This window comes from Pagrus pagrus, assembly GCF_965226575.1.
Source record: "Pagrus pagrus genome assembly, chromosome: 7".
Lineage (NCBI taxonomy): Eukaryota > Metazoa > Chordata > Actinopteri > Spariformes > Sparidae > Pagrus > Pagrus pagrus.
Genome location: NC_140191.1, coordinates 204633 through 231534, shown reverse-complemented (window position 1 = coordinate 231534; position 26902 = coordinate 204633). Strand labels below are relative to the sequence as shown.

Sequence of the window (26902 nt, the reverse complement as noted above, 5' to 3'; positions counted from 1 at the left end):
TCGCTCGGAAACTTTCCCCTGCTCGCACGCGAGTGATTTTTTTTTAGAGGGTGTTTTTTGTCAGCTGGGGGGGTGGAGCTGGGGGGGGCGGGGCGGGCCTGGGGGGCGGGCCTGGGGGGCATGCCAATCACCAGTGTATCCCCGAATATAATTGGTTGAGCGAATTCGTCAAGTGGACAGCAAGGTACGGCAACACCACTGGGACAAACGGGACAAACCACACAGCCCTGAATGCCTGAATGACGTATTGTGATTTGGTGTCTTGACTTGAATGTTTGCAAAATGTCACACAGAGCAATGAACTTCAATACGTTTGTCTTTTCTTTCCTCCATCGTTGACATTAATCTGATAAAACGCTGATCATTCTTTGTAACTTGGGTCCTGTTGCATACAGACTGTACATGTTTTATTTCGATAAAACTGTTTGTTCATATTCTAGATCTACTTCTTTCTCCCTGAAAATTATAAACGTAATATTAAAAAATAATTGAAAAAAAGATAGAAGGCCTATAGTTAATAATAGGCGTCAGCAACTCTCGATATGAGAGCAGCACGTAGGCCTATGTCCAGATGCAGATGTGTGTCAATATAGTAGGCTATTTCTCCAGCTGCTAGCCTGTATTTGAGACAGGCGTCTATATGGGAGAGGCTTTTATTTAATTCTGAACAAATCTTATGCTCAGCAAAGATTGAAAAAATACGATATAATCAAGTCATTCTTACTGTTTAAAAGAGTAATAGAGGGAAAGAGCCGGATCTGTCGGTGTACGTCAGTATTCTGTCCCCATATGACTGGACGCCCTGTGAGGTGGCGAGAAGGAAACTACAGACAGACAGACGCTGTGTGAGGCCGAGTGACAGCAAGGAACAATAACGTTCCTCAACAGGGTTCCATACAGAACGCAGCACTTTGTGTTCGTCTGGTGCAGGTTACAGACCCGAGCCGAGCCGAGCCGAGCCGTGGGCAGAACGACCAAACTAGAAGAATTAATTTTCTAATTGAACAGTCGTTAACTTGGATACATGAGAAACGTCTCTGTGCTTTAATGTTAGATTATAATACTATTTGTGTCTTGTTTTTGTTTTTGTTTTTGTTGTCTTCTTGTTGTTTGTCAGGAAACGCAAGCAGACCTGAACATGCTGGTGTTTGATTTCCATTTCACTTCCTGTCAACAAATTAAAGCTATATTTAGGAACTTTGTGATGAAGCAACAGTCAGTTAAATTTTCTGTCTTCAGACGAAACTGATCAAAGTTCATCATCGTTTCACAGATAAAGATCAAATCATCTTTTTTATTAACTTTAACTCAATAATCAACCAAAACCCTTCGACAGACGACAGAGTGGATCTGACCTTTAGACCGACGGTCTGCAGGGAATCAGGAAGTGTCAAACTCAAACTCCCATCATGCACTCTGAGCTCCTCAGCAGGAGGCGTTCAGGAACAACACGATCAACATGTTGTGACATCGTTATGTTCTGATTATTGATCAGTTGATCTGAAAGAGAAATGTTTAAAGTTCTGAAACTGAATCAAATCAAAGAAACAAATCTGAGTTTCAGCTGCAAATATTTTCTTTATCATTTATGTTTATCAAAAACATAAACAAACACGACAGCTATCAATAATCAATCAATCAATTAAAAACAATAATGTCAGATATATATTAACAGTCTATTAACAGTCCAACGTGCAGGAACAATCTTCCTGCAGCCGCTCGACCGTCAGATCCTCCTGAGAACATGGAAGAAGTCCCTGCTGCAGAGGAGACTGAGCCTCACGAGCTTCATGGAGACTTTCTCCAGGTTCACTGCGACCCTGGAAGGATCCACATGATCCGGGCGGACAGGACCAGATGATCCGGGCCGACAGGACCAGATGAGTCTGTGTTAAAGAGCAGCGCTGCACCAGAGACATTGAGCTGCTAGCTGTTAGCATTGGGCTATACTCTCTTCCGAGGAAAGCCACAGGCCCTGATGGCATCAGCTCCAGAGTGTTGTGCAGACCAGCTCTGTGAGGTGGTCACGCACATCTTCAACCTGATTCTGATTCTGGAGAGAGTCCCTGTCCTGTGGAAGACTTCCTGTGTGGTCCCAGTTCCAAAGTCTGTGCACCCAAAGGAGTCCGGCCATCTCCGCCCTGTCGCCTTAACTTCTCACATGATGAAGACCATGGAGAGGATTATTCTCAGGCACGTCCGTCCCCAGGTGAGCACAACGCTGGACCCCCTTCAGTTTGCTTACCGTCCTGGACCTGCTGCACAGAACACTTTGAAACCTGAAGAACACTGGACACACTGTGAGGGTCATGTTTTTTGACTTCTCCAGTGCTTTCAACACAATACAGCTGGCACCTCTGAGGGGGAAACTGGAAGGGCAGGAGTTGACCAACACCTGGCTGCATGGACCACAGACTTTCTCACCAACAGACCGCAGTATGTGAGAATCAAGGACTGTGTCTCAGACGTGGTATTATGCAGTACGGGGGCCCCTCAGGGTACGGTCCTTCCCCTTCACCCTCTACACATCGGACTTCAGTCACAACACAGTGAACTGTCACCTCCAGAAGTTCTCCGATGAACAGGAATATATGGGGGTCATCAACGACTTGGGTGTTCACCTAAACAACAAACTGGACTGGACTGACAACACGGATGCCCTGCACAAGAAGGGCCAAAGTCACCTCCATCTGCTGAGGACACTGAGGTCCTTTGGGGTGCAGAGGACATTACTCCGAACTTTTTATGACACTGTGGTGGCCTCAGTGCTGCTGGGGAGGTAGCAGCACAGACAGGGACAGGAAGAGACTGAACAAACTGGTCAGGAGGTCCAGCTCTGTCCTGGACTGTCCACTGGACTCCATAGAGGTGGTGGGTGAGAGGAGGATGTCAGCCAAGCTGAGGTGAATCATGGAGACGGCTCTCAGCCCTGCAGCAGACTGTGGACGCCTTGAGCAGCTCAGTCAGCAGCAGACTCTGACACCCGCTGCAGATCATTCATCCCCACAGCCATCAGACTGTTCAACTCCTGCACTTCCTGATCAATCACTTGGTTTTTTGTAAATATCTTGTTTTGTTTCTATTTGTTTTCTATTTAACTTTATGAATATTTTCTGATTATTTTTCTTGTACTGTTGCATCTCAAGCAGTTGTAACAAGTGAATTTCCACGTTGTGGGATAAATAAAAAAAAAAATTGTTTAATAAATAAAACTGTAAAATTTTACAACACATCAAAATAATAAATCTGTTGATTTATATTTTCTGTCCAACAGAAAATGTTTCAGGTTTAAATCTTTAAAATAATCCTCCTCACTGTGACCCTGCTGGTCTGTGTCAGCTGTCAGGACTACATTACCCAGAGTTCCACAGGCTGAAGGGGGAGGGGGAGGCGGGACTTTACCTGCCCACACCTGCAGACAGTTGAGAGACTGAAGACTGAAGGAAGGAACAGACAGAAAAACACAGAGAGAAGAAAATGTTGAGAACGACTGAAACCGCCTGATTCTCTGACCTGAACCACCTGATCTGGACCCACCTGATCCAGGTTCAGTCTGAGCTCACCTGGATCCTGGATCCACCTGAGACTGACTCAAGATTTCTCAACTTTTACCTGAAGCAGGAAGTGAGAGCAGGAGGAGCCGCAGCAGCCAGCAGCCATGGTGAGTTTACTCTGATTACTTTAAACTGCAGAAACTCTGGTCCTGGTCCTGAACCTGATCATAGTCTTTGTCCTGGATCTGGTTCTGGTCTTGGTCCTGGTTCTGAACCAGTTCCCATTGATCCTGGTCCTGGTTTTGATCCTGGTCCTGCAGGGTTCTGGTTCCTGAACACAAACTTGTTTTTAAACAAACAGAAATGTGAAGAAGTTTCATCAAACAAGTCGAATACAGAGAAGTAAAACTGTTCAGCTGTTGTTATTATTGTTGTTGTTGTTGTTGTTGTTATTATTGTTATTGCTGTTATTGTTGTTATTGTTATTATTGTTGTTGTTATTCAAAACTTAATAACTGTAAATAAAAGAAGAATAACATCATGAATAAAGATTACAATTATTAAAATGACATGAAAATAATAAAATAAGAATTAATAAATGTAACAATTATATAATTACAAAAATAAAATATTAATTAAAAGAAATACATGCAGCCTTGTTGTTGCCATGGTAACACTGTAGTCTCTGCTGGATGTAAATGAGCTCTAGACACACAAACAAGCAAACAAACAGGAAGTGTGGACACTCACATGACCCATCAGAACTTGTACAGAACAGTGAGCCCGTCAGTCTTTTTTCCTCCAGCACAATCCATGATGTACGCTCCTTAACACAATGCATTGTGGGATACTTTGAGTCAACCAGCAGGGTTTAATAATGACTCCTGTACATTGAGACAGACAAGTACAGGAAGTCAGCCGGGACAAAAACCTCCTCGTGTTTCTAATTTTGGATTTTAACGTCACATGAAGTCTGAAATCAGTACTACTGCAGTACTCAGAGTACTACTGCAGTACTCAGAGTACTACAGCACTCAAACAGTTTGACATGAATTTTATATTGATTGATTTATTGACGTCTTGTTGCAGAGTGGTTTTCTTTTCACTGTAGACTCACACACACACACACACACACACACTCTCTGCAGCGCTGTGTGTCGACATGTTGAGGCGTCGCCTCTCCAACATGATCCCACATGATGGAAGGAATTCTGGGAATTCAGGAGATCAGAGAAGACGACCTGTGGAGACACAATCCGACCAATCAGCATGTCTCAGCACACACACATCCTGAGTGTGTGTGTGTGTGTGTGTGTGTTAGTACTCTGATGTTTTTACTTACTTACAGTAAAAGTATTAATACCACAGCACTTGCAGTACTTGCAGTACAACAGTCCCAGAACTCATCAGGCTGAATAATAAATGTTATTGTTTTAATGTGCACCTGTAACATTACGTCATCATTGATTATTGATTATATTTTCATCAATAATCTCTGGAGTAGATTAGTAAACACAACTGATCCTGTGATCGGCTGACATGTTGCTATGGTTACAGACAGTTCACTATTGTGATGAACATGTTAATGAGCTGTTAACCAATCCTGACTCTGTGTGTATATGCCCTGCCCCCTCAGGGTAGCAAGGAGCGTTACCATTGGCAGGCTCAGAATGTGAAGGTGAGCGGCGTGGACGACATGGTGCTGCTGTCCAAGATCAACGAGGACGCCATCACAGACAACCTGAAGAAGAGATACATGGACGACTACATCTTCGTATCCTTACACAGTACAAGTACTCCATTACAAGTACATCACCACCTCCATTACAAGGACTTCCTGTTCAGACTGAAGGACTCGTGAAGAGCTGCTGGGACTCACAGTCCTGGTTCTGGTGGTCCTGATTTAGGTCCTGGCTCTAGTGGTTCTGGTTGTGGTTCTGGTCCTTGACCTGGTTCTTCTTGTCAGACATACATCGGTTCAGTTCTGATCTCTGTGAATCCGTTCAAACAGCTTCCATACTTTACTGACAGAGAGGTGGAGCTCTACCAGGGAGCGGTGAGACACACACACACACACACACACACACACACACACAATGTTTTGAACTGATAACTTTATTGATACGGACCTCCTCCAGGCTCAGTACGAGAACCCTCCTCACATCTACGCTCTGGCTGACAACATGTACAGAAACATGATGATTGACAGCGAGAACCAGTGTGTCATCATCAGGTGGGCGGGACTTCAACTCTCCCACATTAAATATTCAGGAGCAACAAGTAAAAACTTTATTGACTCAGCTGACAGCGACGGTCTCATGATGTTTCCTGTTTCCTGTCTGTCAGCGGCGAGAGTGGAGCGGGAAAAACTGTCGCCGCCAAATACATCATGAGCTACGTGTCCAAAGTGTCCGGAGGAGGAGGCAAAGTCCAGGTCAGTACGCACACAGTACTACACACAGTACTGCACAGAGTACTGCACACAGTACTACACAGTACTACACACAGTACTGCTCAGAGTACTGGTATTAAAGATAGGTTTGGATTGGTGCAGGTTTACTGGTCATACTGGCTGTGTCTCAATTCAGGGGCTGCAGCCCTCGAAGGCCAATTACGTCACAACGCTGCACGAAGGCTGTCCCAAGTCGAAGGCTCCTTCAAACGCAGCCTGGCCTTCCCTCTTTTCGGAGGACGCACCGCTACTATCCTTCGAGGCCTCCCATATCCCAAGATCCTTTGCGCGCCGCTGCTCAGTCCCGAAACAGAAGAGGAAGCAAGAGAAAATGGCGACATCAAGTGGCGCAGACATGACATTCAAATTTAAGTGATGGGTTTATACTCGGTTTTTAGTCATGTAACATCCAACGGCAGATATGTTAAACTTCAGGGGACTATAAAACCTCCAGATGTTAACTTTCAGTTACAACACGTGACGCTGGTGATGCTGTGGTAAATATAGTTGTTATTCACTAATGGGTTAATGTTTATTTTGTAATGTTGATGATTCAATTTAGATTTGACACATTTTGTCGTTAATTAATTTTTGTACACACACAAATAAATGTACACGTTTGATAGATTTGAACCAAAACAGACTTTAATGCATCTCTTCATTCACAATCGTGACGTAAGGGTAAGGGGCGGGACATCTGGTGAGGCAACCAGGAAATGCTCCGAAGGCTGGACCGTCCCATTTAAAGGTATAGTTGGTAATCCTGTTCAGAAACACTTTGTTATACTGGGTGAAATGGTCTTCCCACCCTGAGAGTAGTCCAACATAATGTGTTCAGAAGAAGGAAGAAATAAATCAGCCCTCTGTGGCAGCTGCAGGCCTGTTAAGACTGACCAATCCCTGCCTCTCGGTCCGAGTTGAAGGAACCAATCAGTATATATATATATATATAGTATATAATCAATATTTACTACCAGGTACTGGGATATGTACTGCAATATTTACTACCAGGTACTGCAATATTTACTACCAGGTACTGCAATATTGACTACCAGGTACTGCGATATGTACTGCAATATTTACTACCAGGTACTGCAATATTTACTACCAGGTACTGGGATATGTACTGCAATATTTACTACCAGGTACTGCAATATTTACTACCAGGTACTGCGATATGTACTGCAATATTTACTACCAGGTACTGCAATATTTACTACCAGGTACTGCAATATTGACTACCAGGTACTGCGATATGTACTGCAATATTGACTACCAGGTACTGCGATATGTACTACCAGGTACTGCAATATTTACTACCAGGTACTGCGATATGTACTACCAGGTACTGCAATATTTACTACCAGGTACTGGGATATGTACTGCAATATTTACTACCAGGTACTGCAATATTTACTACCAGGTACTGCGATATGTACTGCAATATTTACTACCAGGTACTGCAATATTGACTACCAGGTACTGCGATATGTACTACCAGGTACTGCAATATGTACTGCAATATTGACTACCAGGTACTGCGATAGTCTTTCTGTTGGACAGGTAATTAGTTGTTTTGCTTCGGGGGGATTTGTTATTTTCATGAAATATGTAACGTTAGCCAACTGAGCTACTTGTGTAGCTTGTATTAGCCCAATGCTAACGGCTCTCCTCTGCCCTGCTGACGGACTGTCTGATGCACGTTCAAGTTTGTGGGGGCGGGGCTTTGGACGGAGCACTGACGGGAGGGGGAGAAGGGGGCGGAGCTTAGACGAGGTGCCACTTTCAAATCTTGCTAGCTCTCCGACATTACCAACTATACCTTTAACAACGGTGGACGCGGCCTTCAAGGTCTCTCAGAAGGACGCGGCCTTCATGGGCCGCAAAGGCCGCGTCCTTGAAGGATGCAGACCCTGAATTGAGACACAGCTACTGTTGCCATGGTTTCAGTCAGTGAACTGTGGACAGAAGACGAGTCTCTGACCGGAGAGACAAACATCTCAGTTGTTCTGTCTCCAGGACTGGAAGTCTGTGTTAATGTGTGTGTGTGTGTGTGTGTGTGTGTGGTGTGTGTGTGCAGCATGTTAAAGACATCATCCTGCAGTCCAACCCCCTGCTGGAGGCCTTTGGTAACGCCAAGACCGTCCGCAACAACAACTCCAGCAGATTTGTGAGTTTAGCGATATTCAGACTGACACAACACATAAAATATACACTAACACATGTACGAACACACTGTGCTCCTGTCAGGGTAAATACTTTGAGATCCAGTTCAGTCAGGGAGGAGCTCCTGATGGAGGGAAGATCTCAAACTTCCTGCTGGAGAAAAGTCGAGTTGTCTCCCAAAATCCTGGAGAGAGAAACTTCCACATCTACTACCAGGTACTGCAATATTCACTACCAGGTACTGCGATATTTACTACCAGGTACTGCAATACTTACTACCAGGTACTGCGATATGTACTGCAGTATTTACTACCAGGTACTGCAATATTTAGTACCAGGCACTGCAATATTTACTACCAGGTACTGCGATATGTACTGCAATATTTACTACCAGGTACTGCAATATTAACTACCAGGTACCACGTTATGTACTGCAATATTCACTACCAGGTACTGCAATATTTACTACCAGGTACTGCAATATTTACTACCAGGTACTGCGATATGTACTGCGATATTTACTACCAGGTACTGCGATATTTACTACCAGGTACTGCGATATTTACAACCAGGTACTGCGATATTTACTACCAGGTACTGTGATATGTACTGCAATATTGACTACCAGGTACTGCAATATTAACTACCAGGTACCACGTTATGTACTGCAATATTCACTACCAGGTACTGCAATATTTACTACCAGGTACTGCGATATGTACTGCGATATTTACTACCAGGTACTGCGATATTTACTACCAGGTACTGCGATATTTACAACCAGGTACTGCGATATTTACTACCAGGTACTGTGATATGTACTGCAATATTGACTACCAGGTACTGCAATACTGACTACCAGGTACTGCAATATGTACTACCAGGTACTGCAATATGTACTGCAATATGTACTACCAGGTACTGCGATATTTCCTGCTGCAGCTCACAAACATTACCCGGTGTTACAGGAGCTTCTGGCACCATGTCAGCTGATGTTTGGGCCTCAGTGCATCACGTGATGACGTCATTACAGTTGACCTCTAACAAAGCTGACTGCAGAGACTGGAGCTGTTCGTGGGGGCTTGGACTCTGTGTGACCTTTGACCTCTGTCCTCAGCTGCTCATGGGGGCTTGGACTCTGTGTGACCTTTGACCTCTGTCCTCAGCTGCTCATGGGGGCTTAGAATCTGTGTGACCTTTGACCTCTGTCCTCAGCTGTTAATGGGGGGCTTGGATTCTGTGTGACCTATGACCTCTGTCCTCAGCTGCTCATGGGGGCTTGGACTCTGTGTGACCTATGACCTCTGTCCTCAGCTGCTCATGGGGGCTTAGACTCTGTGTGACCTTTGACCTCTGTCCTCAGCTGTTAATGGGGGGCTTGGATTCTGTGTGACCTATGACCTCTGTCCTCAGCTGTTCATGGGGGGCTTGGATTCTGTGTGACCTATGACCTCTGTCCTCAGCTGTTCATGGGGGGCTTGGATTCTGTGTGACCTATGACCTCTGTCCTCAGCTGTTCATGGGGGGCTTGGACTCTGTGTGACCTTTGACCTCTGTCCTCAGCTGTTGGAGGGGGCCAGTGGGGAGCAGAGGGAGAACCTTGGGGTCACGACCCCCGACTACTACTACTACCTCAACCAATCAGGAACCTACACAGTGGAGGACGTCAACGACAAGAAGGAGTTCTCCGATACCATGGTCTGTACCTGTCTGTCTGTACCTGTCTGTACCTGTCTGTCTGTTAAACTGTCTGTCTGTACCTGTCTGTACCTGTCTGTACCTGTCTGTCTGTTAAACTGTCTGTCTGTACCTGTCTGTCTGTACCTGTCTGTACCTGTCTGTCTGTACCTGTCTGTACCTGTCTGTCTGTTAAACTGTCTTTCTGTACCTGCCTGTCTGTACCTGTCTGTACCTGTCTGTCTGTTAAACTGTCTGTCTGTACCTGTCTGTCTGTACCTGTCTGTCTGTTAAACTGTCTGTCTGTACCTGTCTGTACCTGTCTGTACCTGTCTGTCTGTTAAACTGTCTGTCTGTACCTGTCTGTCTGTACCTGTCTGTACCTGTCTGTCTGTTAAACTGTCTGTCTGTACCTGTCTGTACCTGTCTGTCTGTACCTGTCTGTCTGTTAAACTGTCTGTCTGTACCTGTCTGTCTGTACCTGTCTGTACCTGTCTGTCTGTTAAACTGTCTGTCTGTACCTGTCTGTACCTGTCTGTCTGTCTGTTAAACTGTCTGTCTGTACCTGTCTGTCTGTACCTGTCTGTACCTGTCTGTACCTGTCTGTCTGTTAAACTGTCTGTCTGTACCTGTCTGTCTGTACCTGTCTGTACCTGTCTGTCTGTTAAACTGTCTGTCTGTACCTGTCTGTCTGTTAAACTGTCTGTCTGTACCTGTCTGTTAAACTGTCTGTCTGTCTGTCTGTCTGTATCTGTCTGTCTGTACCTGTCTGTCTGTCTGTCTGTCTGTCTGTCTGTACCTGTCTGTCTGTTAAACTGTCTGTACCTGTCTGTACCTGTCTGTCTGTCTGTCTGTCTGTACCTGTCTGTCTGTCTGTCTGTCTGTCCCTGTCTGTCTGTTAAACTGTCTGTCTGTCTGTCAGGCTGCGATGTCAGTGGTCGGTCTGTCTGTGGAGGATCAGGACTCAGTTCTTCAGCTGGTTGCAGGAATTCTTCACCTGGGAAACATCAGCTTCAGAGAGGAGAACAACTACGCTGTGGTCGAGAGCCAGGACTGTAAGAGGCTACACAGTACACACAGTACACACAGTACTACACAGTACTACACAGAACACACAGTACTACACAGAACACACACAGTACTACACAGTACACACAGTACACACAGTACTACACAGTACTACACAGAACACACAGTACTACACAGAACACACACAGTACTACACAGAACACACAGTACTACACAGTACACACAGTACACACAGTACTACACAGAACACACAGTACTACACAGAACACACACAGTACTACACAGTACACACAGAACACACAGTACTACACAGTACACACAGTACTACACAGAACACACAGTACTACACAGAACACACACAGTACTACACAGAACACACAGTACTACACAGAACACACACAGTACTACACAGTACACACAGAACACACAGTACTACACAGTACACACAGTACTACACAGAACACACAGTACTACACAGAACACACACAGTACTACACAGAACACACACAGTACTACACAGAACACACAGTACTACACAGTACACGCAGTACACACAGTACTACACAGTACTACACAGAACACACAGTACTACACAGAACACACACAGTACTACACAGAACACACAGTACTACACAGTACACACAGTACACACAGTACTACACAGAACACACAGTACTACACAGAACACACACAGTACTACACAGAACACACACAGTACTACACAGTACACACAGTACACACACAGTACTACACAGTACTACACAGAACACACAGTACTACACAGAACACACACAGTACTACACAGAACACACAGTACTACACAGTACACACAGTACACACAGTACACACAGTACTACACAGTACTACACAGAACACACACAGTACTGCACAGAACACACAGTACTACACAGTACACACAGTACACACACAGTACTACACAGTACACACAGTACACACAGTACACACAGTACTACACAGAACACACACAGTACTACACAGAACACACAGTACTACACAGTACACACAGTACACACACAGTACTACACAGTACTACACAGAACACACAGTACTACACAGTACACACACAGTACACACAGTACTACACAGTACACACAGTACACACACAGTACACACAGTACACACACAGTACTACACAGTACACACACAGTACACACAGTACACACACAGTACACACACAGTACTACACAGTACTACACAGAACACACAGTACTACACAGTACACACACAGTACACACAGTACTACACAGTACACACAGTACACACACAGTACTACACAGTACTACACAGAACACACAGTACTACACAGTACACACAGTACACACAGTACTACACAGAACACACAGTACTACACAGAACACACACAGTACTACACAGTACACACAGAACACACAGTACTACACAGTACACACAGTACTACACAGAACACACAGTACTACACAGAACACACACAGTACTACACAGAACACACACAGTACTACACAGAACACACAGTACTACACAGTACACACAGTACACACAGTACTACACAGTACTACACAGAACACACAGTACTACACAGAACACACACAGTACTACACAGAACACACAGTACTACACAGTACACACAGTACACACAGTACTACACAGAACACACAGTACTACACAGAACACACACAGTACTACACAGAACACACAGTACTACACAGTACACACAGTACACACACAGTACTACACAGTACTACACAGAACACACAGTAGTACACAGAACACACACAGTACTACACAGAACACACAGTACTACACAGTACACACAGTACACACAGTACTACACAGTACTACACAGAACACACACAGTACTACACAGAACACACAGTACTACACAGTACACACAGTACACACACAGTACTACACAGTACACACAGTACACACAGTACACACAGTACTACACAGAACACACACAGTACTACACAGAACACACAGTACTACACAGTACACACAGTACACACACAGTACTACACAGTACTACACAGAACACACAGTACTACACAGTACACACACAGTACACACAGTACTACACAGTACACACAGTACACACACAGTACTACACAGTACTACACAGAACACACAGTACTACACAGTACACACACAGTACACACAGTACACACACAGTACACACACAGTACTACACAGTACTACACAGAACACACAGTACTACACAGTACACACAGTACTACACAGTACACACAGTACACACACAGTACTACACAGTACTACACAGAACACACAGTACTACACAGTACACACACAGTACACACAGTACTACACAGTACACACACAGTACTACACAGTACTACACAGAACACACAGTACTACACAGTACACACACAGTACACACAGTACTACACAGTACACACAGTACACACACAGTACTACACAGTACTACACAGAACACACAGTACTACACAGTACACACAGTACACACAGTACTACACAGAACACACAGTACTACACAGAACACACACAGTACTACACAGTACACACAGAACACACAGTACTACACAGTACACACAGTACTACACAGAACACACAGTACTACACAGAACACACACAGTACTACACAGAACACACAGTACTACACAGTACACACAGTACACACAGTACACACAGTACTACACAGTACTACACAGAACACACAGTACTACACAGAACACACACAGTACTACACAGAACACACAGTACTACACAGTACACACAGTACACACAGTACTACACAGAACACACAGTACTACACAGAACACACACAGTACTACACAGAACACACAGTACTACACAGTACACACAGTACACACACAGTACTACACAGTACTACACAGAACACACAGTACTACACAGAACACACAGTACTACACAGTACACACACAGTACACACAGTACTACACAGAACACACAGTACTACACAGAACACACAGTACTACACAGTACACACACAGTACACACAGTACTACACAGTACACACAGTACACACACAGTACTACACAGAACACACAGTACTACACAGTACACACACAGTACACACAGTACTACACAGAACACACAGTACTACACAGAACACACAGTACTACACAGTACTACACAGAACACACAGTACTACACAGAACACACAGTACTACACAGTACACACACAGTACACACAGTACTACACAGTACACACAGTACACACACAGTACTACACAGTACTACACAGAACACACAGTACTACACAGTACACACACAGTACACACAGTACTACACAGTACACACAGTTCATGGTATGGGGTTCAGATGAAGGTCAGGTGCAGCAGGTGTTCTCTCTCAGAGGTTCTTCAGGTTCAGTGTTGTGCTGATGGTCTGTAGAACATGACACCAACACATCTGGACGTGGTCCGTCTGACACCAACACATCTGGACGTGGTCCGTCTGACACCAACACATCTGGACGTGGTCCGTCTGACACCAACACATCTGGACGTGGTCCGTCTGACACCAACACATCTGGACGTGGTCCGTCTGACACCAACACATCTGGACGTCATCATTTTATTCCGAGCTGCAGAACAAAGTGTTTGGATCCAGACCGAGACACGTGAGCGGCTCGGTGATGTTCACCGGGTCGTCTGAAGGTTCAGCCGTCCTGACAGCAGACGTGTCCCTCCGCCACGACTCAGAAACATGAGGACAGACTTTAATAATCTCTGTCTGTCTGTGTCTTCCTGTCAGTCCTGGCGTTCCCGTCCTTCCTGTTGGGGATCTCTCAGGACGGCCTGTGCAGTAAGCTGACCAGCAGGATCATGGACAGTAAGTGGGGCGGCAAGACCGAGTCCATCTCCGTCACCCTGAACACCGAGCAGGCCTGTTTCTCCAGAGACGCCCTGACCAAAGCGCTCTACACCCGCCTGTTCGACTTCCTCGTCGACGTCAGTACACACACGCACGCACGCACGCACGCACGCACGCATACACACACACGCACAGATGAAATCATCTGTAAGGAATGAAGTCAGGTGTGAAATGTGTGTGTGTGTGTGTGTGTGTGTGTGTGTGCGTGTGTGTGTGTGTGTGTGTGTGTGTACAGTGTATTAATAAAGCCATGCAGAAGGACCAGGAGGAGCTCAACATTGGTGTCCTTGACATCTACGGCTTCGAGATCTTCCAGGTAATTTTATTATCAATCGAATTGTATGAGTTATTCAATATTTGATCAGTTTGAATAATGTATTGATTGATTGATTGATTGATTGATTGATTGATTGACTGACTCCATTTACTTCGGTCTCATTTCCAGAGAAACGGTTTCGAGCAGTTCTGCATCAACTTTGTCAACGAGAAGCTGCAGCAGATTTTCATCGAGCTCACACTGAAGGCAGAACAGGTGACACATCATGACACATCATGACATCATCATGACATCATCATGACAGCGTCTTTGAACCCATCAGAGTTATGAGTTGTCTCTCTGGTTATTAATGTATTGGTTTAGTTAATTATTGGATTGTGTTTACACTTTGGTCTGTTTCTGTTCTGGTTGTGTTCAACATGAAGCTGAACGTGTCGTCGTGTCTCTGCAGGAGGAATACGTTCAGGAGGGGATCCACTGGACGCCCATCGAGTACTTCAACAACAAGGTGGTCTGTGACCTCATCGAGTCCAAACTGGTGAGTCAGCCAGTCAGTGAAAGGGACGGACATTTCATTAAAAAAGTGTTTTGTTTCTTGTTTTATTAAGATCGATAGAACCAAACTAAATGTGTATATATCACAATAAAAGAAACTGAATCATTCAATGTCATTTTTGTACGAGGCCAAACTAAACAAAAGCTACAGGCAGTGACACGTTTGTTTTTGCTGTTTCTGATACATTTTCATAAAGTCTTTAATCTGCTGACTGAATTAAAAACAAGATCAAAAACAGCAACAACAACAAAACAAACAGAATTACAGCTGTGTGTCTGTAAACATCCTCTCTGTTTGTGGTCCTTTCCCAGAATCCTCCGGGGCTCATGAGCATCCTGGACGACGTGTGTGCGACGATGCACGCTAAAGGTGAAGGAGCCGATCAGACGCTGCTGCAGAAACTTCAGGGACAGATCGGATCACACGAACACTTCAGCAGCTGGAACAAAGGATTCATCATCCACCACTACGCTGGGAAGGTACGCCTGTTCACACCTGTATACACCTGTTCACATCTGTACCCACCTGTTCACACCTGTATACACCTGTTCACATCTGTACCCACCTGTTCACACCTGTACCCACCTGTTCACACCTGTATACACCTGTTCACATCTGTACCCACCTGTTCACACCTGTACCCACCCGTCTGTCTGTGTCCAGGTGTCGTATGATGTCAGCGGGTTCTGTGAGAGGAACAGGGACGTGTTGTTTAATGACATCATCGAGCTGATGCAGAGCAGCGAGTTGTAAGAACTGTGTGTGTGTGTGTGTGTGTGTGTGTGTGTGTGTGTGTGTGTGTGTGTGTGTGTGTGTTTGTTTGTGATGACCTCACAGTGACCTTTGTTTGTGGTGTGTTTGTGGTCAGTCCATTCATCAGAGCACTGTTCCCTGAGAACCTTGAGGCTGAGAAGAGAGGGCGTCCGAGCACCGCCAGCAGTAAGATCAAGGTGAGAGAGACAGGTGGAGACTGACCCCATCATCTTTCCTCTAGCTCCACCTTCAGGACAAACTCTTCACTAAACTATCTGGTAGCAAGACAGCTAGCCGGGTGAGCTATTTTTACTGGCTAATGCTAGCAATGTTTCTAGCTAGATAGCATGTTAGCGGTTAGTTTACTAAACAGTCAACAAACAGCCTCACAGCTACATCACCAAACACCAGCACCACCTGTTTCATGATCAGTGCCACAACATAACCTGAGGCCGGTTCAAACACATCTGATCTCTGACTGTGTTTTGGTATAAACAGACTTTATTTCAGCCTTGACGAATAAAATAATTGTAATGATTTACAGTGAGACCCTGCAGGTTCTCAGCCCAAACACAGTGGTCCAGTTTAACAGGTAACACCAGGTAACACTGCTCCCTCCCTCCCTTCAGAAACAAGCTAACAGCCTAGTCCAGACTCTGATGAAGTGCACCCCTCACTACATCCGCTGCATCAAACCCAACGAGACCAAACGGCCCCGGGACTGGGAGGACAACCGGGTCAGACACCAGGTGGAGTACCTGGGCCTGCGAGAGAACATCAGAGTCCGCCGGGCTGGATATGCCTTCAGACGGGTCTTCAACAAGTTCCTGCAGAGGTCAGGGGTCAAACACAGTAACATGATGTGATCTGTGTTGTTGCTTCATACGTGCTGACAGAGACTTGTTTCCTGCAGGTACGCCATCCTGACGAAAGAAACCTGGCCTCGATGGAGGGGCGAGGAGCGCCAGGGAGTCCTGCACCTCCTCAACTCCGTCCACATGGACCAGGACCAGTTCCAGCTTGGCAAGACCAAAATCTTCATCAAAGCTCCAGAGTCGGTACGAGACACTCACACACAGGAAGGACCGGTCAGGAAGTGGTTTATCTGTAAACTTTCAAATTAAAATTCCCTGTTGACAGTAACTGTTTTCAGGAATACTGAGGTACCGCAGGAGAACCTCTGTATCATGTAACATGACTGTAGGTTCTGTTCTAGTCCTCAGGTAGAAATGTTTCAGGTTTTTTCTCTCAGTTTTGGTGGAATGAATCCAAACAGAACCCACGACTGGTTCTACAACTAGTACATTGATCATTGATGTCGTTTTAGACGACAACTACTGAACTGATCCAAAATCTAAAAGGGAATTTATTCAGATTTCTGAATTCATCCCACCAGTTCTGTTTCTGACACAGTGGCATTCTGGGTAGTGTAGTTTCCAGAAGACCTCAGGGTCTGTCTGCGGTATGTCTTTATGTTTGTTTTTTCCTCTCTGCAGCTCTTCCTGTTGGAGGAGATGAGGGAGAGGAAGTATAACGGTTACGCTCGGGTCATCCAGAAGGCGTGGCGTAAACACATCGCTGTCCGCAAGTACGTCAAGATGAGGGAGGAAGGTAAGATCATCAATAAGTGGGTTAATGAAGCACGTGTTTGTGTCTTCTTCTCTGCTAAGTGATTTTCTGTTTGCAGCCTCTGACGTCCTGCTGAACAAGAAGGAGCGCCGCAGAAACAGCATCAACAGGAACTTTGTGGGCGACTACATCGGGACGGACAACCACCCAGAGATTAGACAGTTCGTCGGCCGCAGAGAGAGGATCGACTTTGCTGATGTCGTGGTGAAATTTGACCGAAGATTCAGGGTAAAAACTAAAGCGATCCCACAGCGCACTGAGGGGGAGGGTTCAGGAGAAAGACTCTGACTGCTTGATGTGTCACTTCCTGTCTGAATTGTTTCTGTTGTTCCATAGACCGTGAAGCGTGACCTCATCCTGACCTCCAAGTTCTTGTACCTGATTGGTCGAGAGAAGGTGAAGCAGGGTCCTGATAAAGGCCAGATCCAGGAAGTTCTCAAGAGGAAGATTGAGCTCAACAAGATCCAGTCTGTTTCCCTGAGGTACATCGAACACAAGAGCCGAGCTTGAAGCCTGACGAGATGGATTCATGACATGAATCCAGCTGCACGGCGAGACACAAGACAAGATCCAGAGCAACAACTGAAACTAGAATTAGATTTAGAATCAGCGCCAGGACCATAACTAGAGTCTCTGTCTGTCTGACTTCCTGTCTCCCTGTCTGTCTCTCTGTCAGCACTCTGCAGGATGATATCTTCATCATTCACGAGGAAGAGTACGACAGCGTTCTTCAGAGCATCTTTAAAACCGAGTTCCTCAGTCTGCTGGTCAAACGTTATCAGGAGAAAACTCAGAAAAAGCTGCCGCTCAAATTCAACAACCTGTCAGTAATCGGACTATTTTCTTTACTAAAATATAAATCATACATCCATGTCATTGTTTCCACTGATGTGGACAAAGTCAGTTTAAGTTCTCCAGATATTCTTGCAGCATTTACATCAGCGGTGTCTGTCATTGTCCTCCAGTCTGGAGTTTAAGGTGAAGAAGGGCGGCTGGGGTCCGTTCAGCTCCTCAGGGTCTAGACAGATCCAGTTCCAAGGGGGTCAGGGAGACGAGGCCGTCCTGAAGCCCAGCGGGAAGGTCCTGCAGGTCTCAATTGGCCCAGGTCTACCCAAGAACTCCAGTAAGTTCTGAATGGACACAACACAAATGAACTCCCCCTCACTTCTTGTGAACTCCCCCTCACTTCCTGTGTGTTTGATCTGTAGGGCCGACGAGGAGGGACAACCGCAAGAGTCGTTATATGGGCAACCAGGCTCCGCCCACCAGCCAGTACAATTCAGGTACCAGAAACAAAACAACCTCTTGGTGTGACAGCGTGAACGTCTGACTGTTGGTTTATCATCTTTCTTTTATCTCCAGCTCCTCGCTCCAGAGGGGGCGGAGCTCCCAGAGGAGGCCCCTCCTCCAGAGGCTCCCTGGTGAGGCAGCAGTCCAGCATGGAGCAGCCCAGTCTGCCCCGCCTCCAGAGCCAGCATCGCCATGACAACCGGGCCCATGAGCACTATGACATGGGCTTCATGGATGTCCCGGAGCAGGGCGCCGCAGGGTGAGACTGCCAAAAACCCAGTATATAGAACCAATGTAACCAGTAACGGCAATAGCATGACCAGCAGGCGATTAGACAGGGGATGCCATCTCCCTTTTAAGCCGTCATCCATCTCTGGGCTCACAGCTGTCTGGGTCTGGTTCTGGTCCTGGTTCTCTAGATTGTTCTGTGGTTCACTAAAGGGTTCTGTAATCCCGTGTGTTGCCTGCAGGCTGCAGCGGCGGCGGTCAAAGGAGGTGAAGCCGGTTCCTGGAGCGGGTCGACCAAAACCAGCTCCCAGACCAAAGCCCCGGTCTCCACAGTGCAGAGCGCTGTACGCCTACGACGCCCAGGACACGGATGAGCTCAGCTTCAACGCTGATGATGTCATCGAGATACTCACTGAAGGTGCTGCTAGTACTAGTACGACTACTACTGTTAATACTCCTGCTGAATGGATACTACAATAAATTGACTGAACAGATAATTTACTGACTCAAAAACATACCTGACCAAATGGACCAATCACAGCTCTTGTTGTGTGTCTGTGTTTCAGATCCGTCTGGTTGGTGGTTCGGTCGTCTGCGGGGCAGAGAGGGGATGTTCCCCGGAAACTATGTTGAGAAGATCTAGACCTCTTGACCGCGGGGTCAAAGGTCATCGACCTGCTGCTGCAGCTGGGGTCAGACGTCATGGAGCTTACAACACATCGGCTGACAGGAAACAGGAAGCTGATTTACACCATAAACGTCACATGTTTAAGTCAGAGTGGTGACAGAGGTCAAAGGTCAGGGCGAGGAGCTCCGACCTGCTGACGTCCCCCTAACACTGTTTACAGTCAGGTCAATGTCCCCGTGTGACTCCAGTCTGATCGTCTCCGATGGGTTTAAAGCAGCAGCTCAGTTTGGTAACGTCGTGCCAGCGCCCCCTACAGGTGACCGCCGCAGTATGCCAGCCCTGACAGAACAAACATGACTCTTCATCACTGGAACTTTAAAATATAAAATAAATCTTTTTATCTTCTCAACATGTAAAATGTGACGTCACTGCAGGTTTTAACTCTGATTGAAAGAATAAAAATTAAATAGAAACATAAAATTAACTTTCTATGTGATTAAACAGTTGAAACAATGAAATAATTTTCTGTATAATTACAAACACAGCTCGGATCAGACGCTGTGTGTAATGTCTGTTTGTGTTTTATAGTCGTCTGTATGAACGTGATGTTTTTTAGCTCAGATCGTCCAGCTGGACCAACAATAAACTGACATTTCAGTACGAACACGTCTGAGCGACACAAGCGAGTGGCGGTTTAATCAGCTTCAAATTATTAACGATGAAACAAGAAACACAGAAATGACAAAACAAGACATTTGAGGATTTTTCATTATTTCAGGACATTTAATGAACCAATGAACCAACAATTAATTAACTGAAAATACAATCAGCAGATTGATTGATATTGAAAATAATCATTACTTGGTGGCCCAGTCTCGGATGCAGTGCTGCAGAAAGTACTAGTAATCAAAAAGTATCAGTAAAAGTAACTGATCCATATATTTACATGTATGTATATTCTGTGTACTGCGTGTCAGCTGATTATCACAATCACTGTTTTTATCTGATAAATTAAATGAATTTAATATTTTTATGTGATACTTTGGCTCTAATGCAGAATGTAATCTGTAATGTAACTAGTAACTAAAGTAATCAAATAAATGCAGAGGAGTAAAAAGTACAATATTTGCCTCCAAAATGTAGAGAGGAAGTATAAAGAAACAGAAAACTGAAATACTCAAGTACAACTACCTCAAAACTGTACTGACATGCAGAACCTGAGTAAATGTACTTAGTTACATAACATCCTGTTTTATGAATGAAAGAAACGAACTGAATGTGCTCTGAAGCTGGAGGTAACGCACAGATGATAGGCACGTGGGCAACTACATTACCCAGAGCTCCATTCCCCCCAGAGGGTCGTGCTGCCTTCACTGCTGTGGCATTTTTAATGCAGCATGTGGTCCAAGTACACAGCCTGCAACCTACATGTTGAGTCAATAATGCGTTCAGTACTCTAACTAACTCTAACCCACTTTTTGGAACGATATCACATAATCATACAAAATATTACCCAAATATCAGCCTTTCTCTTACCTGTGTGTGGTTTAATATTTAGAGAATACGTTTATTTCTGTCGCTGCTCCGTTTCAATCTCTGTGGATCAGATTGAAGTCACGAGCAGTGACAGTGCTTATTTACGACCGTTTTTCGCGGGCCGTGAAGGCGTCCTGACCTTTCACCTAGCACACTACCGACACACAGTCATGCGGTTGTTCACGGTGTGTGTGTGTGCGTGTGTGTGTGTGTGAGACTGACTGACAGCCCGCTGCTCGGTGAACCGCCCGGGTACCGGAGCCATTAACGGGTCAGAGGAGCGGTTAGCGGGTTAGCTAGCGGTCAGAGCGGAGGAGTTAGCGGCTAACAGCTAACAGCTAACAGCTAACGAACGATGGAGGAGTTTCTGTCGAGCTGCCGCCGAGCCGTGCAGGTAACACACACACACACACACACACATGCACACACACACGCACACCCTCCACCCATCGTGTGTGTGTTGGCTAACGTTAGCCTGTTAGCTTGTTAGCGCAGACAGTGCAGTGATTCCAGTTATTAATAGAAGATGGACGATGTGAAGTCAACTGTACGACTTCCGGTCAGTCACACCTTTCAAAGTAAACTTCTGGTCAACAAAACTTCAAGTAACATATTATTGTCACTTCTGTTTTAATACTGCTGAATATTATCTACACTTCAGTACTGAATATGATCAATATGTTCAAATTTCTGTTTCTACAGAGGAAGTTGTTACAAATAATAGTTTTGTATTATATATAATAGTATGTTATAGTACATATTCTTATTCTACATGCTCTTAATTCTTATCTATTCTGTATTTGATACTTTTGTTATGATTTCTATATACTTTGACATTTCTACTGTAAAATTTTCCTCCTCAGGGATCAAAAAAATATTTCTGATTCTGATGAAATATTTTTCACGATTGAAAAAAAACATAAAATGGAAAAACATTAGAATAAAACCATTTCACTGAACTTACATGTATAAAATATGTTTATTAATATTTCTGATTTTTGGGCGAATCAGAAAATTCATATAACATCAGTTTCAGACTAAACGCAGAATAATTTTCAGCAGTCAGAGTTCAGATTGTATTTTAATTTAAATATTATAAGTGTCATGCAGAGTGACGCACGGTGAACCTGTGTATTGAGGATGAGACGGGAGAAACGAGTTTCTGAGGCTTTAAACTAAACTTATTTTTGGTGTCATCGTTCTGACTTCAGTGTTTTATGTCTTTAGTTTTGTGATGAAGGTTTTTGGACACAGTGAACAGTTTAATTTGGATCAGAGTGAAACGGATTGTAGATTTGGTGAGTGGTGATGTTTGATTATTACGGAACAAACTGAAGAACTGGAGGTTCAGGTGACGCGTTGGTCGTCCGGAGCTTCTCAGGAAAATGTTTCATATTAAACAGAATAATTGTGACTTTTGTTTAAACATATCTTTTACAGTGAACTCAAATGTTTGATTGTCTTCAGTCTAAAATGTCTTTGCTTCTTTTAACTCAGATGACGATGTCTTTGGTGTCAGTTTATCATTTATTAATCAGCTCAGTGTCAATGGTCACCTGTCCTCCAGGTGAACTCGGGTGAGGCTGGTTCAGGGTTCCACGTTGTTCTGGGGAATGAAGCCTGCGACGTGGACTCGATGGTCTGTGCTCTGACCTACGCCTACTTCCTGTCCAAGGTGAGACTCTGACCTGTCAGTGCTGGTGTTTGTCCACAGAGCTGGTGTCTGATTGGCTGTCTCTCTGTCAGACTGTACAGAGTGAGATGCTCGCCGTCCCTCTGCTCAACATCCGTCAGTCAGACCTGGTGCTGCGCTCAGATAACGTCTTCCTGCTGCGACAGGTCGGTTTATCTCCAGACCTGCTGCTGTTCAGAGACCAGCTCGACCTGCGAGCGCTGCAGCGGGCCGGACGCTTGCGGCTGACGCTTGTTGACCACAATGTCCTGCCCAGGTAGGAACAAACACCTGACAGGTGCTTGGGTCAACCCTAACCCAGGTGGCCACATTGTCCTAAACACCTGCCATACAACACAACCATGATCCAGGTAGCCACAGAAGCACCTATCTCATCAGAATAGCTGTCACACCTGTGTTATCACCTATACCTGTCCTGCAGTTCAGACCGTAACCTGGAGGGGGCGGTGGTGGAGGTGATTGACCATCACCTGCTAGAGAGAGCATCCTCCCCTTCCTGTCCTGTTACCGTGGAGACGGTGGGATCCTGTGCTACCTTGGTAACAGAACGCATCATCCAGAAAGCCCCAGAAATCCTGGATCAGCAGATCGCCCAGCTGCTCTATGGTAAACACCTGAACACACCTGAAGTCACCTGAACGTCCTCGCAGAGGGTTTATTAGCTTCTTGTAACTAACTTTTGTTTTATCATCTGTTTCTTCTGTTTATACTTACTGTGTGTACTGTGTGTGTACTGTGTGTACTATGTGTGTACTCTGTGTGTACTGTGTGTACTCTGTGTGTACTGTGTGTACTGTGTGTGTACTGTGTGTACTCTGTGTGTACTGTGTGTGTACTCTGTGTACTGTGTGTGTATTGTCTGTGTACTCTGTGTACCTTGTGTAGCGGCCGTGGTGCTGGACTGTGTCAACATGGCGCCCTCAGCAGGTAAAGTGACCCCTAAAGACGCTGAGTTCGTGACTGTGTTGGAGAGTCGTTTCCCCGCTCTGCCACCGAGAGGCGCTCTGTTCCAGAACCTGAACCACGCCAAGTTTGACGTCTCAGGTCAGTCACACAGAACTGCAGTACTACTGCAGTGCAGCGTATTGACCACTCTGTCACAACGTGTCATTTCAGCTTCATGCAGGATTGTGAACATTTTGTGTCTTCAGGTCTGAACACTGAACAGATGTTGTTGAAGGACATGAAGTCTGTCTCAGGACGTCTGAACATCGCCGTCTCCGTCCTCTACGTCCAGCTGCAGGTCAGTACTGCACAGAGTACTGCACAGTACTACACAGGACTACACAGAGTACTGCACAGTACTACAGAGTACTACACAGAGTACTGCACAGTACTACACAGGACTACACAGACTACTGCACAGTACTACAGAGTACTGCACAGTACTACACAGGACTACACAGAGTACTGCACAGAGTACTGTACAGTACTACACAGCACTACACACAGTACTACACAGTACTACAGAGTATTACACAGTACTACACAGAGTACTACACACAGTACTACACACAGTACTAGACACAGTACTACACAGAGTACTGTACAGAGTACTGTACAGTACTGCACAGTACTACACAGAGTACTGCAGAGAGTACTACACAGGACTACACAGTACTGCACAGTACTACACAGTACTACACAGAGTACTGTACAGTACTACACAGTACTACACAGAGTACTACACAGTTCTACACAGGACTACACAGAGTACTGCACAGAGTACTACACAGTACTACACAGCACTACACACAGTACTACACAGTACTACAGAGTATTACACAGTACTACACACAGTACTACACACAGTACTACACACAGTACTAGACACAGTACTAGACACAGTACTATACAGAGTACTACACACAGTACTACACACAGTACTACACACAGTACTAGACACAATACTACACAGAGCTACACAGAGTATTACACAGTACTACAGAGTATTACAGAGTACTACACAGAGTACTACACAGTGCTACACAGAGTACTACACAGTACTACAGAGTATTACACAGTACTACACACAGTACTACACACAGTACTACACAGTACTACAGAGTATTACACAGTACTACACACAGTACTACACACAGTACTACACAGTACTACAGAGTATTACACAGTACTACACACAGTACTACACACAGTACGGAGGCTCTTGACCAATCAGCTGCAGTGGCATCAGTCTGACAAGAGGTGGAGCCAGAGAGCCCAGAACTCTGACTGACAGGCACAACTGTACTAACTGCCTGTGTGTGTGTGTCTGTGTCTGTGTGTGTGTCTGTCTGTGTGCGTCTGTGTGTGTCTGTGTGTGTGTCTGTCTGTGTGCGTCTGTGTGTCTGTCTGTGTGCGTCTGTGTGTCTGTGTGTGTGTGTGTGTGTGTGTGTCTGTCTGTGTGCGTCTGTGTGTCTGTGTGTGTGTCTGTGTGCGTCTGTGTGTGTGTGTGTGTGTGTGTGTGTCTGTCTGTGTGCGTCTGTGTGTCTGTGTGTGTGTGTCTGTGTGTCTGTCTGTGTGTCTGTCTGTGTGCGTCTGTGTGTGTGTGTGTCTGTGTGTGTCTGTGTGTGTGTGTCTGTGTGTCTGTGTGTCTGTCTGTGTGTGTCTGTGTGTCTGTCTGTGTGTGTCTGTGTGTGTGTGTGTGTCTGTGTGTGTGTCTGTCTGTGTGTGTCTGTGTGTCTGTCTGTGTGTGTCTATGTGTCTGTGTGTGTGTGTGTGTGTGTCTGTGTGTGTCTGTGTGTCTGTCTGTGTGTCTGTCTGTGTGTGTCTATGTGTCTGTCTGTGTGTGTGTGTGTGTGTCTGTGTGTGTGTGTGTGTGTGTGTGTCTGTCTGTGTGTCTATGTGTCTGTGTGTGTGTGTGTGTGTGTGTCTGTGTGTCTGTGTGTGTGTGTCTGTGTGTCTGTGTCTGTGTGTGTGTGTGTGTCTGTGTGTGTGTGTCTATGTGTCTATGTGTGTGTCTGTGTGTGTCCGTGTCTGTGTGTGTGTCTGTGTGTGTGTGTGTGTGTGTGTGTGTGTGTGTGTGTGTGTCTGTGTGTCTGTGTCTGTGTGTGTGTGTGTGTGTGTCTATGTGTCTGTGTGTGTGTCTGTGTGTGTGTGTGTCTGTGTGTGTGTGTGTGTGTGTGTGTGTGTGTGTGTGTCTGTGTGTGTGTCAGGACTTTCTGCAGAGGGCGGAGTTGGAGGCGGAGCTCTCAGCCTTCAGTCTGAAGTTTGGATTCGACCTGCTGCTGCTGATGACCATCGCCTTCACTGACGGCAAAGAGCCAATCAGAGAGCTCGCTGTGTTCAGCCGCAGCACCACCTGCAGGGAGGAGGTACACACTGCAGATACACACAAACCAAGTATTGCGAGTACTCTGTGTAGTACTGATACTTCATGGTGTGGTTCTCAGTCACAGTTTTAGTTGCCATGACAACTCAGGTGTCCTCCCTCCTCAGGTGAGCCTCTACTTGGAACAGGCACGTAACCCCGCCCTCAACCTCTGTCCAATCAGCAGCCCCCATCCTCACATCAGTGCCTATCAGCAAGGTAAGCTCCGCCTCCTCTGAAGCTCACCAGGTGAGACTTACGCAGCATTCCAGTTACACGGGAGACCACTCGCCTGAGTTGCTCTTACG

General features: G+C 45.5%; 2 protein-coding genes across 2 annotated transcripts in view; both read left to right on the top strand.

The window, feature by feature from the left end:
• Positions 1-3247: 3247 nt before the first annotated feature.
• myo1eb (myosin IEb) lies at positions 3248-20737 on the top strand. Its single transcript, XM_084357786.1, has 27 exons — positions 3248-3661; positions 5131-5268; positions 5461-5550; positions 5633-5727; positions 5841-5928; positions 8027-8116; positions 8197-8328; positions 9676-9810; positions 10712-10844; positions 14575-14771; positions 14930-15010; positions 15140-15226; positions 15423-15509; positions 15839-16006; positions 16191-16276; positions 16396-16477; positions 16910-17115; positions 17194-17338; positions 17777-17891; positions 17968-18137; positions 18246-18391; positions 18586-18732; positions 18875-19032; positions 19118-19192; positions 19272-19458; positions 19670-19845; positions 19994-20737. Exons 1-27 carry the CDS (start codon positions 3659-3661, stop codon positions 20068-20070), a joined length of 3294 nt encoding a protein of 1097 aa, XP_084213912.1. The 5' UTR covers positions 3248-3658; the 3' UTR covers positions 20071-20737.
• Positions 20738-21703: 966 nt separating this feature from the next.
• The window catches only part of prune (prune exopolyphosphatase), a 6524-nt gene continuing 1325 nt past the window's right edge, over positions 21704-26902 (top strand). The window contains exons 1-8 of the mRNA XM_084357803.1: positions 21704-21985; positions 23159-23266; positions 23338-23540; positions 23706-23890; positions 24170-24328; positions 24436-24527; positions 26440-26598; positions 26723-26813. Coding sequence (XP_084213929.1) covers positions 21947-21985; positions 23159-23266; positions 23338-23540; positions 23706-23890; positions 24170-24328; positions 24436-24527; positions 26440-26598; positions 26723-26813 — 1036 coding nt within the window. The 5' untranslated portion in view covers positions 21704-21946. The remainder of the gene's footprint in view (positions 21986-23158; positions 23267-23337; positions 23541-23705; positions 23891-24169; positions 24329-24435; positions 24528-26439; positions 26599-26722; positions 26814-26902) is intronic.